The sequence below is a fragment of the Danio rerio genome, chromosome 18 (assembly GCF_052040795.2).
Source record: "Danio rerio strain M-AB ecotype USA chromosome 18, GRCz13ab, whole genome shotgun sequence".
In the NCBI taxonomy this organism is placed as follows: domain Eukaryota; kingdom Metazoa; phylum Chordata; class Actinopteri; order Cypriniformes; family Danionidae; genus Danio; species Danio rerio.
This window is the reverse complement of record NC_141038.1, coordinates 54,100,272-54,117,500: the sequence shown is the minus strand read 5'-3', so window position 1 is coordinate 54,117,500 and position 17,229 is coordinate 54,100,272. Positions and strand designations below refer to the sequence as shown.

Below are 17,229 nucleotides of genomic sequence, written 5' to 3'. Positions count from 1 at the left end.
ATTTTATTACCATCAGAAAGAGTTCAGAAGTTGAGCATCACAGCTGACAAACACACACACACACACACACACACAGTCAGTCTGCAGTTCAGTACATGATCACTTTCAAAAAGGAGATCTATTATTTATGTATTTGTTTGTTTATTTGTCTATTTATAGTCTGGGTTTGACTTTTGGAGGCTGCACAGTGCTGGAATGACTGACATTGCAGTATTTAGTTTTACTGCAGTATATGTTGTGATATACTGTATGTACAGTTTCACTGGGTAGAAATTTCACATAGAAAGTATACGCTAACAGTATATCAACACATCTGTTTATATTTCCAAAACAACTAACCACAGAGTTATGGGAACAGAAAAATATCAATCTGTAAACATGTTTTAGATTTTAAATGAGGAAATAAAAATGTGTTATGGATGTGACTAAAAAAGGTTGTGAATTTACAGTATTCAGCATACTTTGTAGAAATTCTGTGAATTAAACTACACGACCCAAAAGAAACGATGCTCATCAGACAGACAGGAGTCTGCTCAAGAGAACTAGAATGATGGATTTTATTTTATCTGACATTTTTCCATTTATGAGGAGAACGTGTGGTTATGGATGTCACACTTTTCCGTTAGGGATGTAATAGCTGTGAAATTGCTGCTTGTGTGATTTTGGTAAATTAAATATAATAGTTTGAAGCACTGACAGAGACATTTTTGAGTATTTTTGATAGACTGTAAAATACTTTCTTTCACAAAAAATGTAGAAATTTTCTCTATTTTGGTGAAAACTTAATTTTTTTCATGGCGAGGTTGATATATATATATATATATATATATATATATATATATATAGATATGTGTGTGTGTGTGTGTGTGTGTGTGTGTGTGTGTGTGTGTGTGTATATATATATATATATATATATATATATATATATATATATATATATATATATATATATTGTTGTGATTCTGTAGTGTAACAAAATAATCTGCCAATGAGGTAAACAAAATAATCTTATGTCAGAAGAAAAAACAAGATTATTCCACTTCCCCATTATCTGATTATTTGCTTGTTTTAAGGAGAAACTCTCTTCATTTTGACTCCTTATTTCTGAAAATGAGACTTTTTTTTTGTGCTCATCTAGAAAATGCTTCTTGATTTAAGAGTTTGTAGATATTTGGACTAGAAACAATACTAAAACTCTAAGTGAGAACAGCTTATTTTGCAGTGTAAGGCAAGCAAACGTAGAGTTAACCAGTTTATACTGTAGTATTTTGCAGTGTTTAACCATTGAAATCATGGTCATAGTGAGTGTGTGTGTGTGTGTGTGTGTGTGTGTGTGTGTGTGTGTGTGTGTGTCTTCGGTCTCCCCGTCCCACAGAACAGCCTGTAATTACAGCACATTCAGAAAAATGCAGGCTTTCCAGAAAACTGACTTTTAAAGCACTAATTTTAGATCCTCTCTCATGTCGTCGAGCTTTTCTGCTCCAGTAAGATGTTAAAAACTCTCCTTTATTTTAACTCCATGTCTGTCAGGATAAATAATGTTGGTTTATTGATGTAAAGTTCAGGACTACCATGATTATCCTCCTGTGATTGAAATGATGATTCTTTTTCAAACACATTTCTTATTACAATGGTTTCAATTTGTAATAACTAATTTATTTTGACCAGATATTCTTCAAGACACTAGTGTTCAGCTTACAGTGACATGTAAAGGCTTCACTAGGGTAATTAGGGTAAAGTTAGGGTAATTAGGCAAGTCATTGTATAACAGTGGTTTGTTCTGGAGACAATCCAACACTAATATTGCTGAAGGGGCCAATAATATTGAGCTTAACATGACTTTAACACTATTAAAAACTGCTTTTATTCTAGCCCAAATAAAACTAACAAGACTTTTTCCAGAAGAACAAATATTAGAGGAAACACTGAGAGAAATTCCTGAATCTGGGAAACATTTGAAGAAGAATACAGTGCATATTTCACAGAAGGGTGAATCATTAGCCTCAACTATCTAAATAATTAGTTTTTTAGACCTATAAGAACAAATTTGTGGAGATATTCAGATCAGATCATTTGTTTTATGTCCTGGCTGGATTTTTCTTTGTTATGTAAGGTCTCCAAAGTTTATCACTGTTTATGTTTTGAGAACCATCACATGTGCAATGGGTTGATATATTGATTATCCGTGTCTGGAGAACATCAGTAGTGTATTGTGATGAGAAGTTGAGGATTAACAGCACATTCAGCAGCAGATTAATCTCAGTTCTGTGCTGGAGGAAAGCCAAGACTGCTGTATTATTATGCAATACATTTCCTCATTTCTGTTTTCTGTCAGAAGAGTGACAGCTGCGTTCTGGACGAGTGTCATGCAGGACAGACGGGGAGAGAGAGTTTATTTATTTAATAATATACAATACCTATTTGACTAACTATATAATTTATTTAGGTAAATTATAAACCTTTATTATACACTTATTTTATGTATTATAGTATATTATATATGTATTAAGTTTATTTATTCATTCATTCATTCATTTTCCTTCGGCTTAGTCCCTTGTTTATCTGAGGTCGCCACATCGGAATGAACCGCCAACTATTCCAGCATGTTTTACGCCCTTCTAACCCAGTACTGGGAAACACCCATACACACTAATTCCCACACACACTCATACACTACGGCCAGTGTAGTTGATCAGTTCCCCTATAGTGCATGTGTTTGGACTGTGGGGGAAACCGGAGCACCCGGAGGAAACCCACACCAACACGGGGAGAACTGACCCAGCCGGGGCTCGAACCAGTGACCTTCTTGCTGTGAGGTCACAATGCTAACCACTGAGCCACCGTGAGACACACATCTATATATTATGTATGTATTACGTTTATTTATTATGTGTAAATTATAGACATAGTATATGCATATATTATGTTTTACACTATATCACATTATGTATTTATTTATTTATTGGACATTTATTATAAAAGTATTTTTTTATTTGCACATGCTTACAACCTGTGAAATGAGTAAGAAATTAGTCAATGGTAATATATATGCAATGCATGAAATAAGGCGTTGTTGCTTTGCAAAAAAAAAAAGAGAAGGTAAACAAATGCATCAAAACATGAAATATTTCAGAGTACTTCTGTTCACATTTGGTAATATAGGAATAGGCCATGCTTGAATCTATTAAATTAAAGATTTTGGGGGATTTTAAGTCATTCATTCATTCATTTATTCATTTTCTTGTCGGCTTAGTCCCTTTATTAATCCGGGGTCGCCACAGCGGAATGAACCGCCAACTTATCCAGCAAGTTTTTACGCAGTGGATGCCCTTCCAGCCGCAACCCATCTCTGGGAACATCCACACACACATTCACACACACACACTCATACACTACGGACAATTTAGCCTACCCAATTCACTTGTACCGCATGTCTTTGGACTGTGGGGGAAACCGGAGCACCCGGAGGAAACCAATGTGAATGCAGGGAGAACATGCAAACTCCACACAGAAACACCAACTGAGCTGAGGTTCGACCCAGCGACCTTCTTGATGTTAGGTGACAGCACTACCTACTGCACCACTGCCTCGCCCTGATTTTAAGTCATATTTAAATACTTTATTGAGTATTTAAGTTACTTTTCAGACTATAACTAGAAAGCAATTGAAATACCTTATTAATGATGTAATTACTAACTCTTTTTCAAGTAACCTTACCCACATCTACTCATCACAGAATGAAGTTGATCAGTTGCAGATCTCTGTCAGCGCTTATCTCTTGACGTCATTAAACAGGTTTATAACTAATCAAGATTTGAAGGTGATCTTGGTTGTGACGATAGCGTGTTCACCTGGTTCGAGTGGTCGGACGGCTCTCAGTCAATATTAGCTGATATAAAAAGAGAATTTGTGTTTTGTGGGAAACTGAGCCCAAAGGACACGCATCTAATGAAAATAAGACGAGACCCAGAACAGAGCCCTGTGGGACGCCGCAGTTTATTACAGCCGGACATCAAGACAAATTACTTCCAGTGTTGTCAGAATGTTCAGTCCTTCAAATAAGAAGTGAGCACCTTCATGTAGGCCTGTCACCATCTCTATTTTTGTTGTAGGATATATATTGCACTAAAATATATTGCCATAAATGATATTACTGTCATTTCAAGACCATTTTATGCTGCTTATGATGCCGGAATCACAATATAATATGATCACAATGCAAGTACACTTTTCCAAACAACACATCATATTTAATTCTTAAGAATATTTAATATAATTATAGCAATTTTAACAGTTTAATAATCAGCCATCGGTGTCAGAGTGTGAAAACAGATATGCTAAATAAATAATAATGAATGTTAGCAATAAAGTGCAGGATAACAGAGGCTGTGATATCAGATCTATTTTCAGTCTTCAGACACCCAAATTTAAATATACGACAGTGATTTATCGTAAATACTACAGTGTTTAACCATACTGACACCTCCAGTATAGAGATGCTGCACAAATGTTGATAGAATTGTTTTTATGTATGGGCGACATATACTGCATCATCATAAATGCTTGAGCTCATGTCCATGTGTTATGTGATGAGTCCATATGTTGATTATTGAGACAGGCCTACCTTCATGAAGTTTGTATTTGATCCTGCATTTGTCAGATAAACATGAATCCAAATGTCGTGATTGGACGATTGCGGTTTATGTTGCTTATATGAGGTCTATTTGTAGATCTCCAATTATGGTCTGGCTCTTGTCTTTCTCTGACCGCAAGCCGTAGAGAACAATTACAGAGGAGCATTTCCAAAGTGACCTTACAGAAAGAATGTGAAGTATGTGTGATGAATGCCGTTTGTTTATTTTAGCAGCTGCTTGATGACTGCTGTTTTGCATGATGTAGCTGAGACTGCGGTTTTCGTGATGTTCTTGAAATGTGTGATGTAGACTGAGAAGTATTTGTGATGTCATTATATTTAAAATTGCTCTGTAAAAGTTGTGAGGTGACCGTATTTTGTGGTGTTTTCGCTTGATTTTCGGTTGTGAGCTGCATTATGGGATGTTGATCTCTGCTCTGTCCACTTCTGATGTTAAAAATTCAACTATTCAGATAACACAGTGTTTTATGGATTATTAAAATGTTATTAATATTAGGGGTTTGAAATGTATAAGAAATAATATCTTGTCTGTAAAATATCAGAAAAGTACAAGGTTTCTGTAGCTTAATATACAACACGAACACAGACAATACAGCACTGCAGACTATTACACATGTGCAGGAAACACACTTTTACACACTTTTTAAGGTTAAAAGTTGTTGGAAGATCCCATAATGCGACTCAAAAATATAACTAAAATATGGAGCAATTTTGGAAATCTGCTAATTTCCGGATTTGTTTACAGTGTAGGTTAGGGATGTAGCAGATCACGGTTGATATGTGATTTGTCCCGTTCAGAAAACACAGATTATTACATTTTATTATTTTGCTAAATGTGTAACGAGATCGCCTCTCGCGTCATTTAAATCATGCATGAAAGCATTGAGGCTTTCCTGTAAAATCTAATGAGGACAGAAGAAGTTGTGCTGGGTTTCTCAGGTTATTAAAGGTGTTTTCTGTTGTTCAGCCTGCATGAATGCATTCAGTGTAAGTTGCATGATTAATCAGTAAAAGATCAGGATCTCAACACCCACGCCACATCAATTATAAATGACGGTGATTTGCATATGCCTATTAATTCTCCCAATCGCTTTATTTAAATCTGAACACGCAAAAATTAAGAAAGAGATCGAGTCTTTAGTGTTTTGAGTTAGTTATGCAGATACAAACGGTTAAATAACACAGCAGTTCTGGGAGAACAGTTTATTCATTCATTCATTTTCTGCTTAGTCACTTTGTTAATCTGGGGTCGCCACAGTGGAATGAACCGCCAACTTATCCAGCATGTTTTTTTTAAGCAGCGGATGCCCTCCCAGCCGCAACCCATCTCTGGAAAACATCCACACACACTCATTCACACTCATATGCAGATGCAGTATATATCACCCATACATAAAAAAACAAAGTCTAGCAACATTTGAGCTGATCTGTGCGCAGCATCTCTATTAGAAGTGTCAGTATGGCTAAAAACACTGTAGTATTTACTGTAAATGACTATATTGTCATGTGTGTGTCTGACAGCTGATAATAGATCTGGCAGCCTCTGTTACTCTTTATCTTGCCCTTTATTGTTAACATATTATTATTAATTTATTATATACGTTTGCTCACTCTAACACCTGATTATTAAGTAGTTAAAATTACTATAATAAAATGAAATATTCTTAATAATGAAATATGATGTGTTCTTTGGAAGAGTTCTGGCAACATACATGGCATAAAATGGTCTTAAAATGACAATAATATGGTTTATTGCACTATATTTCGGTGCAATATATATTGTACAAACAAAAATATATATCGGGACGGGCTGACCTACAACAAACGTTGAAGTACGATTTTAAAGTTCCACAATAATGTCGACTGAAGCATGCATCACATATGAGCCTGTGTTGGATTCAGCTTCTGCTGTGCTTGATTTGCTCCAAACCATCTCATATGGTGGACCTTCTGCCCCAGAGGAATACAGAGACTCGTCCAAAATCAAAGTCCAAACCTCCGTCAGGGACCGGCGCAGCAGATGGCACTGAACGCTTTCCCTGTTTCTGGGGCAAAATCAGCTGCAGGATTTGCTTTAAACTGCAGATAGTGTTGCTAACTCCAACATGTAATCATTATCCCTACAGCTTTCACTCTAAGAAAAATAAAACAATTTCTTTGATCAAATTATGTTCCTGACACAACTTTAAGCACTTTTATTGAGCGAATAATTTAATATAGTAACTTATTTGACATTGATTACAATATATACAGTACAAACTCACGGGCCACTTTATTATGTACACCTACTAGTGTCAAGTTGGTCCCCTTTAGCCTTCAGAACTGCCTGAATCCTTGGTGTCGTAGATTCAGCAAGCTACTGGAAATATTCCTCAGAGATTTTGCTCCATATTGTCATGATAGCATCACACAGTTGCTGCAGATTTGTCGGCTGCACATCCATGATGCCAATCTCCCGTTCCACCACATCCCAAAGCTGCTCTATTGGATTGAGCTCTGGTGACTGTGGAGGCCATTTGAGTACAGTGAACTCATCGTCATGTTCAAGAAACCAGTCTGAGATGATTGAGCTTCATGACATGCTGCGTTATCCTGCTGGAAGTAGCCATCAGAAGATGGAGACACTGTGCTCATAAAGGGATGGACATGGTCAGCAGCAATACTCAGGTAGGCTGTGGCGTTGATGCTCAATTGGTACTAATGGACCCAAAGAAAATCTCCCCCACACCATTACACCACCACCACCAGCCTGAACCGCTGATACAAGGCAGGATGATCCATGCTTTCATGTTGTTGAGGTCAAATTGTGAGCCGAGCATCTGAATGTGTCAGCAGAAATGGAGACTCATCAGAGCAGCAACGTTTCTCCAATCTTCTATTGTCCAGTTTTGGTGAGTCTGTGTGAATTGTAGCCTCAGTTTCCTGTTCTTAGCTGACAGGAGCGGCACCCGGTGTGCTCTTCTGCTGCTGTAGCCCATCCGCCTCAAGGTTGGACATGTTGTGTGTTCAGAGATGCCTTTCATTCAGCTGGAACCAGTCTGGCCATTCTCCTCTGACCTCTGGCCTCATCAACAAGGCATTTGTGCCTACAGACCTGCTGCTCACTGGATGTTTCCTCTGTTGGAGCATTCTCTGTAAACCCTAGAGATGGTTGTGCGTGAAAATCCCAGTAGATCAGCAGTTTCTGAAATACTCAGAGCAGCCCGTCTGGCAGCAACAACCATGCCATGTTCAAAGTCTCTTAAATCCCCTTTCTTTCCCATTCTGATGCTCGCTTTGACATGCAGCAGATCCTCTTGACCATGTCTACATGCCGAAATGCATTGAGCTGCTGCCCTGTGATTGGCTGATTAGAACTTTGTGGTAACAATCAGTTGGACAGGTGTACTTAATAAAGTGAGTGTACATATTTTCATTAGGTGTCCTGAAAAAAAGCGCTGTTTGTTTCATTTGTATGTTTGCTCTGTGTATTTTTCTATAGTAATTAGTCATTTGTTTATAATATTTACGCAGATCAATCTATAATTATAATCCCCCCCCCCCCCCCAAATAGATCTTCCAAATCAGTTGGTCCAGTTATATTGATATATCAACATGCATTGCAGGAAAACTAAATATGGCAGGGTCAGTTTGTTCCAGTGTTGTTCATATATGTACTGTTTTTGGTCTATAGTGAACAGTGTTGTGAAACGATATCTCCGTTTCCTGCATTACAGTTGCAGAAAGCAATGTGTGATTGCATGCTTGCTGTCACACGTGCATTAATCTTAGTGTAGCTTGTATTTTACGCTCCGTTGGATGACTGGAATTCCAGCACAACACTTCCTCGTACAGAAGTGAATTGTTTTGTCACATCCTCCCTCGATGGTGTATTTTGAAGGCCGGAGTTGTTGATTACAGCTTTGTGGTGTCAGGAGACTAAATTCCGATATGACAAACAGTCTAGCAGCAGCGAGTGAATCTGCGAGCGTTGGTCATGTGCATCTAATTACCATCATACCCTTTAGAGAAAGAAGAGGCCTGCAATTAAACGTGTCTGCGTGCCGAAGCTTGTGTTTGTGCAGTGTTGTGTGAACGGAATAGTCTTCCTCTGTTCAATGTCTTTGTCTGACTTTTGAGTCGTCTTAGTCTCAGACGGCACACCCACAAAACCACAAACAGTCCCTCGCTGACCGCCTCAAACATACTGCACACGGATTATACCACAATACCAGGCCTACAGTAATACATTGTGGATGGTGAATGAGTGATATTGTAGTGTTTGACAACTGTGAATCATTAGCATAGGGGGAAAAGGAAATGTTTGTGGACAACAGAAATAGTGAGAAAGTAAAGCGGGCCCAGAACTGAACCCTGTGGGACACCACAGTGTAATATTACTATATAGATGGAAAATCCCTAAACACTAATGAAAATGGTTTTGCTCTTTTGATCAGATCTGGTTGTATTCAGCAAAGTAAATCCTGTGCTTTGCTACTTTCTACAGTATAATCATATAATCATGAATTAAAGTCATCACCAGAACCTTAAATCTGTAATCTCGGAGATTAATTTACTCTTTATTAGGAAACGAATCATATATATCTTCACAGGCCTTAAATTGAGATGTAAAAAGCACTGTTAATTTCACCTGTATCTCTGCTCTGCTTTGTTTATCTTTGCTTGTAATCAGTTTATTATATTTTATGCAAATGCACTCCCCTACAAAATCATCCCAATTAGTCTGTGGCAGGCCAACAGTAATGGATTGTGGAAAGAGAGTGATTATTATTTTAAAGTGTTTGACTGCTGTGAATCATTAGCATAGAGATTATATAAAAGTTTCTGGAAAACATAAGCAGGACACACAAGCAGTGAAAATAAATCGGACCCAGAACAGAGCCCTGTGGGACGCCACAGTTTAATATTGCTAGAGAGCAGGAAAATCCCCAATACTAATGAGAACGGTTTTGCCCTTTAGAACAAATTTGGTTAAGCAAAGCAAACTCTGTGCTACAATATCATTAAATAAACATGAATAAAATCATGGCTAGAACTTTTAATGATTCTCTGAGATTCAGAGATGAACTTTTTACAGTAACTTTATTCACCTTCATCTGCTATATTAAAGTCATCATGTTTTTAAACTCTTGCAATAACCCATAATAACACTGCAGGTTGTTTCCAATACTCCAGGGTATTTCAATGAGTGGTTTAATTCATTCAGTCTGTTTTACATGTAGTTTGTTTTCTGTTGTTTTTTTAAATAATAATAAGAAATATGCACCTCCAAGTCCGAGGCCATGGTGCTCCACCTGAAAAAGGTGGTTTGACATCACCAGGTTGGAGGAAAGTCCTTACCCCAGGTGGAGGAGTTTAAGTATGTTGGGGTTTTGTTCAGGAGTGAGGGAAGGATGGAGCTTGAGATTGACAGATCAGGGCAGCAGTAATGTGATCGATGTACTGATCCATTGTGGTAAAGAAGACGAGCCAAAAGGCAAGGCTATCGATTTACCGGTCAATCTACATTCCTACTCTCACCTATGGTCATGAGCTTTGGGTTATAACCGAAAGGACAAGATCTCAGATACAAGCGGCTGAAATTAGTGTTCTTGGCAGGGTGGCAGGACGCACTCTTATAGATAAGGTGAGGAGCTCGGAGTAGAGCCACTGCTCCTTCACATCCAGAAAAGTCAGCTGAGGTGGCTCGGGCATCAGTTTCGGATGCCTCCTGGATGCCTACCTGCAGAGTTGTCCAAGGCATGTCCCACCAGGAGGAGGCCTCGGGGAAGACCAAGGACACGCTGGAGGGACTGTGTCTCTCGGCTGGCCTGGGAACGCCTCGGGATCCCACCGGAGGAGCTGGAGGAAGTGTCTGGGAAGAGGGAAGTCTGGGGTTCTCTCCTGAGACTGCTGCCCCTGTGACCCGGCTCTGGAAAGGCGGAAGAAAATAAATGAATGAATGAATGAATGAAAATCTAAATGTGATGTTCTTTTTGTTCATGAATGGTTTTGAAATCTTTATTTTGTTCATGTACCTACAGACAGCAGCGTCACAGACAGTAAGACTGTGCTTTGTTATTGCTAAAGTCAAGTGACCTGTGGTGTAGCTGAGTGATTCTTGGCCAAGATACAGATCTAGTGTAGTTTTTGAGAGTATCTGTTTGTGAATTGTATAATTACAGTATCTTTGAGTTTGGTTCCTTCTGTGTGTTTCTCCACAGATGTCGAGTTTTTGCATCTGGAGTCTCGTACCTGTGGAGAGAGGAACAGTGGGATGGAAATAAATTGATGAAAGTTTGAGAATAAGACTCTGTGCTTTGATTCTGTTCTGTATGATAGCCCAGACGTGCTTCATGTTTTGTGCAAACTTTAAAACACTCAGCTTGGGTTAAGTGAGATTTAAAAAAAAAGGAATAAAAACAAAGGGTCACACTTTACTTTAATGTACAATTCTTCCTATTATTAAACCGTCAACTATGACTTTGGTTTCAGTTTGCTGCTTAATAGTTATTAAGGTACTGGTTGGGTTTAAGTAGAAATAGAGATGTAGAATAAGATAATAACGTATATATGCTTTATAAATGCTAATAAACAGCTGAAATCATAACAATAGGCATGTATTAGGCCACTAGTTAATAGTAAGAATTGTTACTTAACCTAAAAAGTGTTACTAAACAAATAATCATAATAATAAAGATGTTGAAAAGGGATTGTAAAGATATTAATAATGCTACAACGGATTGTCTGAGCTGTCATTTGAATCTTTATATTCTCATGTAAGCAGGTCTGTTTCTGCGTTTCTCAGAACGCTTTGTGTAAACACACATTCTCCAGGTTTTGGTGTCTGTGCTGCCTTTGCAGTGTAAAGTTGTTTTTTGATTAGTTGTCACTGATTGAAGTTGTCACTGATTTTTAATCAAATGATTGAAATATGATTACTGCCAGACTGCTCTTACCATGAAACACGTTATGCTGGAATGTGGAAGTTTGAATACCGTTATTTTTATAAGCAGAGGAATTTAATGGAGTGTTTTAAAAATGTTAAACCATGAAGAATCTTGAGTTTTTATCAAAAAATCAACTGAAAAATCATATTTAACTTTGAATGTATTTTTGTGTGAATTTAATTTATTTCTATTTTCTATATTTGTGTAAGTAACTCTTTTATTTTTATCATGTAACATTTTTATGTATATTCTTTTTGCCATGAAATAGCCATAAGTTGCTGACGTGGCAATGAATAGATAATAAATAAATTGAATAATTAATCAAATAGATGTAGATGATTTGAGTTTTGAATAATTAGTAAACCTGTGATTTATTTAATTAATTTGTCTTAAAGGGGACCTATTATAATTTAAAGTGTGTCTCAGTTTGAGTTAAGAACAGCACACAGATAATGTTCTCCAGCTCTCTGAAACTGACCCTGTTTGATCCTAACTGGGGTGTTTTGGCGCTTTAAATGCAAATGAGATTGTGCTCTTTTTCAGAAGAGGGCGGAGCTACAAACACCTATGTGTCAGTATAGTGACAGATTCAAAACTGGCAGACGGCTGCTTCTCACTCAGGGCTGCTGTTTATGCTAATGAGGGAGAGATGGGCACTGGTGGGCGGGGCTTTCCCCCCCTGATTACACTTACAAAGGCAGAATGTCAATCACAGTGTTTCATTCATTAAGTCTGATTAGAACAAACACAATAACTTCATGTTGACCATCAGAGGCTGCTGGAGATACTCACACACAACTGCCGTTAAACCCCACATAGAAGGGATTTCTGCAGCATAGGTGCTCTTTAAAGGCACAGTTCACAAAAAAGGAAAATTCTGTCACTCACCCTTTACTTGTTCCCAAACCTTTATGAGTTTCTTTCTTCTGCTGAACACTAAAGAAGATATTTTGAAGGATGTTGGAAACCTGTAACCATTGACTTCCATAGTATAAGGTGAATGGTTACAGGTTTCTTCAAAATATCGTCAAAGTGAGCAAATGTGAATTTTTGTGTGAACTCTCCCTTTAAGATTTAGAATACGTTTAGCTAATTTTCCCTCTTGTTTTATGTGAATCAGCTGATCATCCTGGAGGATTATGCGGACCCGTTTGATGCTGCGGATCAGGCGGGCGGCACACAGACCACCACAGAAAAACCCCCAGAGAATGACGGGTACATGGAGCCTTATGAAGCCCAGAAGATGATGGCTGGTAAGAGAAAATGTTGAAAATATGAATCTTCTGCGCTGCTCAGCCAACACGATCTCATGGCTATTCATAACTTTCTGATTTAAAGTTAAAGTTTGATTTAAATGGCTTTTTTAGGATTTATTTATAGGTTATTTAAGGGTTACCTGCAAAAAATGCTTTTCTAACTTACAGTTTTGTCTCATTTCTACTCCAAATATCTACAAATGCTGAAATCAGTCAGCGTTTTCTAGACGAGCACTAAATAGAGTCTTGCTTGCTGAAATAATGAGTCAAATTTAAGTGAGTTTTTGCATAAAACGAGCAAAATAATCAAACTTTCTTGTGATTAATTGATGAAGGGTTTATCATTGTGTAAAGTATTATCACAAAAAACTTGCTGGATAAGTTGGCGGTTCATTCCGCTGTGGCGACCCCGGATTAATAAAGGGACTAAGCAGACAAGAAAATAAATGAATGAATGATATTATCCAAAGCTGCAAAAATGATGACTTTAACAGATATGTTAACCAATAAATATGTAGTGTATTGCTTTATTGTAGTGTTTCTCAACCACGTTCCTGTAGGACCACCAGCACTGCATGTTTTGGATGTCTCCTTTTTCAGTTTCTGCTAATGAGCTGATGATCTGAATCAGGTGTGTTTGATTAAGAAGACATGGAAAATGTGCAGAGCTGGTGCTCCTTCAGGAACGTGGTTGAGAAACACTGCTTTATTGTATAGACACGTTCAGAGAAAAGACATGTTTTAAACTAATTAAACTGCAAATTGACTATGAAGTACAGTCGAAAACACTTTATAAATAAAGACATAAGTTGACTTAAGATTATTTCACTTCCTCCATGGGCAGATTATTTAGCTAGTTTGATGTACAACTCGCTTTATTTTGACTCATTATTTCTGAAAACAACACTTTATTTTGTGCTTGTCTAGAAAATGCTGACTGATTTATGAATTTGTCGATATTTGGACTAGAAACAAGACAGAAACTGTAAGTAAGTACAGCAGTCTTGGCATGACTTCCTCTAGATGTGCGGTGAGTGAGTCTCGGAGATGTGCTGTTAAATTTCCTCACTGTTTATTTGTCTGTTTAGTGCTGCAAACGCAAAAGCAAGAGTCATTTAGACGCTCAGATTGCTTCAGGCGGAGTGAAACGGCTGCTTCACTTAGAGGAAATTCATGAGTCTGTTCAGTAATTATTCCTGCATCATCATCATCATCATCATCTCACCTGTCTGAATGGATTCATGTTATTGTTGTTTCCAAAAGGAATAAACAAGGACTGTTCACTGTTCAAAGATTTGGTGACACTTTCTTCACTAAACAAACAGCCAGGATTCCCTCTGGGTTGTGTTTTAAGTGGAGTGAACATAAAACAATTTCTGTCATGAGCAACTCTCGGGAGTATGGTAAGGACTGTGTATATGGCAGTGTTGATGTATTTGGTCTTGGTGGTGGTGTAGATCTGCTGTACGATTATATATGATTATTATGGCAGAGCAAGTAGCGAGACCTGCTACTGCCAGTATATACACAGACATGCACTCTGAGAATATAATATATATATGATGACATAATATAAATGCAACCCCTGTGGCAGATCTAAACACAGGTGGAGCTGGGGTGGAGGAGGGTCGCTGCAGCTTGAACAGCTTAAAGCAACGCAGAGTGTTTAAACTGATGAGGAGTAAGCTCATTGGCTGCCGAGGGGACAGTAACTAATGTCGTGCATCGTGTAGTTAATTAATGTTCAAAAACGCATCTAGTTTTTCCATTTGATGATGTAAGATTGTTTTGCGTTTACATTTATAGACTGATTATAAATATTTCTAAACAGAGTTATAATTAATTATCAGCATTAACTTAATAGAACGTGTTACCAAAGACTTTTGAGTTGGATTCGTTTAGTTTGGAGTCATTTTAAGTTGTTTTTGGAGGTGTTTTGATGTGGATTTTGGTTAATTTATGTAAATCCTGTAGGTATGCATGCAGCTTATTTAGGTAATTCCTGTTGATTAATTTGAGTGATGACTTGAGTCTTATTTGTCAGCTTTTCACCTGCCTCCCCTGACCTCACGTCCCCGCAACACACAAGACTTTGGCTAGCAAATCAATGCAAAAGGATGTGCAGCCTGCATCGAGTCCATTGTGTTCTGAATGGAATTGTTTGTTTGTTATTCTATAGTAATGTTTTATTTATTTTTAAATATTATGAAATAAATAAGGACATTCCCCATGGTGACTTTAATGTAGTGTTATATTTAACTTCGGCAATTAGCCTGCAATCAGGTTTAGTTTTTGGCCTTGATAAGAAAGTTTATGCATCAGTGTCTTAGACTTTACACTGGATTTTTTGTTTTGTTTTTGACCATTATTATTTATTTATTATTATTATTATTATTATTATTATTTCTGTTGTTTTGCATAACTGAAGATGCAGATTTGTGAATATTTGTTAGTGATCTGCAGCAGAGATGCTGATTTTCAGTGTATTGTAGAGAAGCCTGCAGTATTTCAGATGGTTTTTCCTCCGTCTGTTTCTCTCAGTTTGAGTCGAGGATTCACAGTTTAATCATTCTCTCAGTGTGACTCCAGCATGACACTCGCTGTGTGTTTCATGTTTGACACCACACTGCACAATAATATCACTCTTACCTAGAGTTTTTCACTCGTTTCTCGTCCAAATATCTACAAACACTTAAATCAGGAAGCTTTGTTTAGACGAGCACAACAATATAGTCTTGTTTACAGAAATAATGAGTCAAAATTGAGTGAAGTTTACATTAAAACAAGCAGAATCATCTGACAATGGGGGAATGTAATCTTAATAATCTTAATAATCTCTCTTAATAATAATCGTGTAATAATCTTATATCAAAAGTTTAAACAAGATCACGTCACTTCCCTTGTTGGCAGATTGTTTGGTTTGTTTTAATGTAAAAATTACTATTAACAAGACTGTATTTATAATTCACCAACCTGATTTCACCAGGTAGGACATGATCCTGGATGAACATCTATGTTGATCCTGGGACAACGTTCCAATCAGCCGATCAGAATTAAGGGATATGTTCAGAGTGTTTGTTGAGTTTAGGCGTATGCACATCTACATGAGTGTTATCTAACCATTATTCCTCTGATTGTGGGAATAGTTTGCAGTTGTGGTTGGGTTTAGAAGTAGGGAATAGGTATGGATTGTTGCAGAATATCGTAATATATATTTTATCCCATATCCTCCTCCTTTCATCTCTTCTTCTTTCCATTGGGCCATCTGTGCCGTCAGCGCACATAGCGGAGAGCAGATTAATAAATAAATGCATCTTGGACACGCTCCGGCGCTTTTCTAAACAGAAGGGGAGATAAAGCTGACGTTTTATTGGCTCGTTACTTCAGTGTTTAATTACTGTCCGTCTTTGTTTGTTTGTTTATTTATTTATTTTGCTTTTTGATTGATTTGTGTCGTCTTGGCTCAGAGAAATCGTGTGAATTTTATTTTGTGTAATGCAGTGTGACACCTCAGGTTTAATAATGATAGTTAATGATTGATATTCATTCATTTTCCTTCAGCTTAGTCCTTTATTCATCAGGGATCACCACAGCGGAATGAACCGCCAACTATTCCAGCATATGTTTTACACAACGGATGCAACCCAGTACTGGGAAACACCCATACACACTCATTCACACACACACACTCATACACTACGGCCAGTGTAGTTGATCAGTTCCCCTATAGCGCATGTGTTTGGACTGTGAGGGAAACCGGAGCACCCGGAGGAAACCCACACCAACACGGGGAGAACATGCAAACTCCACACAGAAACACCAACTGACCCAGCCGAGACTCAAACCAGCGACTTTCTTTGCTCTGAGGCCACAGTGCTGACCACTGAGCCACCGTGCTGCCTTAATGAGTGCTATTTAAAGCAGAAATGTTGTTTGATGTCTATATGTGTGTGTGTGTGTGTGTGTGTGTGTTTTGTATTTTTTGTGTTTTGTACATATGTATTGTGTGTGTATGTGTGCATATATATATATGAATGTGTGCATGTGAGAGTGTGTTTGTGTGTAGCTGTGTATGTCTGTAAGGGTGTGTGTGTTTATATGCTTGTATGTGTGTGTCTGTATATATATGCGTATGTCTGTGTGTGTGTGTATATGAGTTCATTGTGTGTGTGTATGTGTGTGCATGTATGCATATATATGAATGTGTGCATGTGAGAGTGTGTTTGTGTGTAGCTGTATATGTCTGTGAGGGGTGGGTGTGTATATATGCATGCATGCGTGTGTGTGTGTGTGTGTGTGTGTGTGTGTGTGTGTGTGTATGCATATGTGTGTGTGTTCTCTGTGATTTTTTTGGAATGTGCTCACTTTTTCAGCACTGCTTTATCTCATG

At 37.7% G+C, this 17,229-nt stretch overlaps 1 protein-coding gene across 9 annotated transcripts in view; it reads left to right on the top strand.

The window, feature by feature from the left end:
* The window catches only part of zgc:158464, a 136,938-nt gene that overhangs the window by 10,147 nt on the left and 109,562 nt on the right, over positions 1-17,229 (top strand). For 8 of the 9 annotated variants that reach the window (NM_001442139.1, NM_001442137.1, NM_001442136.1 and 5 more), the window contains 1 exon segment: positions 12,704-12,836. In NM_001442139.1, the coding sequence (NP_001429068.1) occupies positions 12,704-12,836 (133 nt within the window). 9 annotated transcript variants of the gene reach the window in all.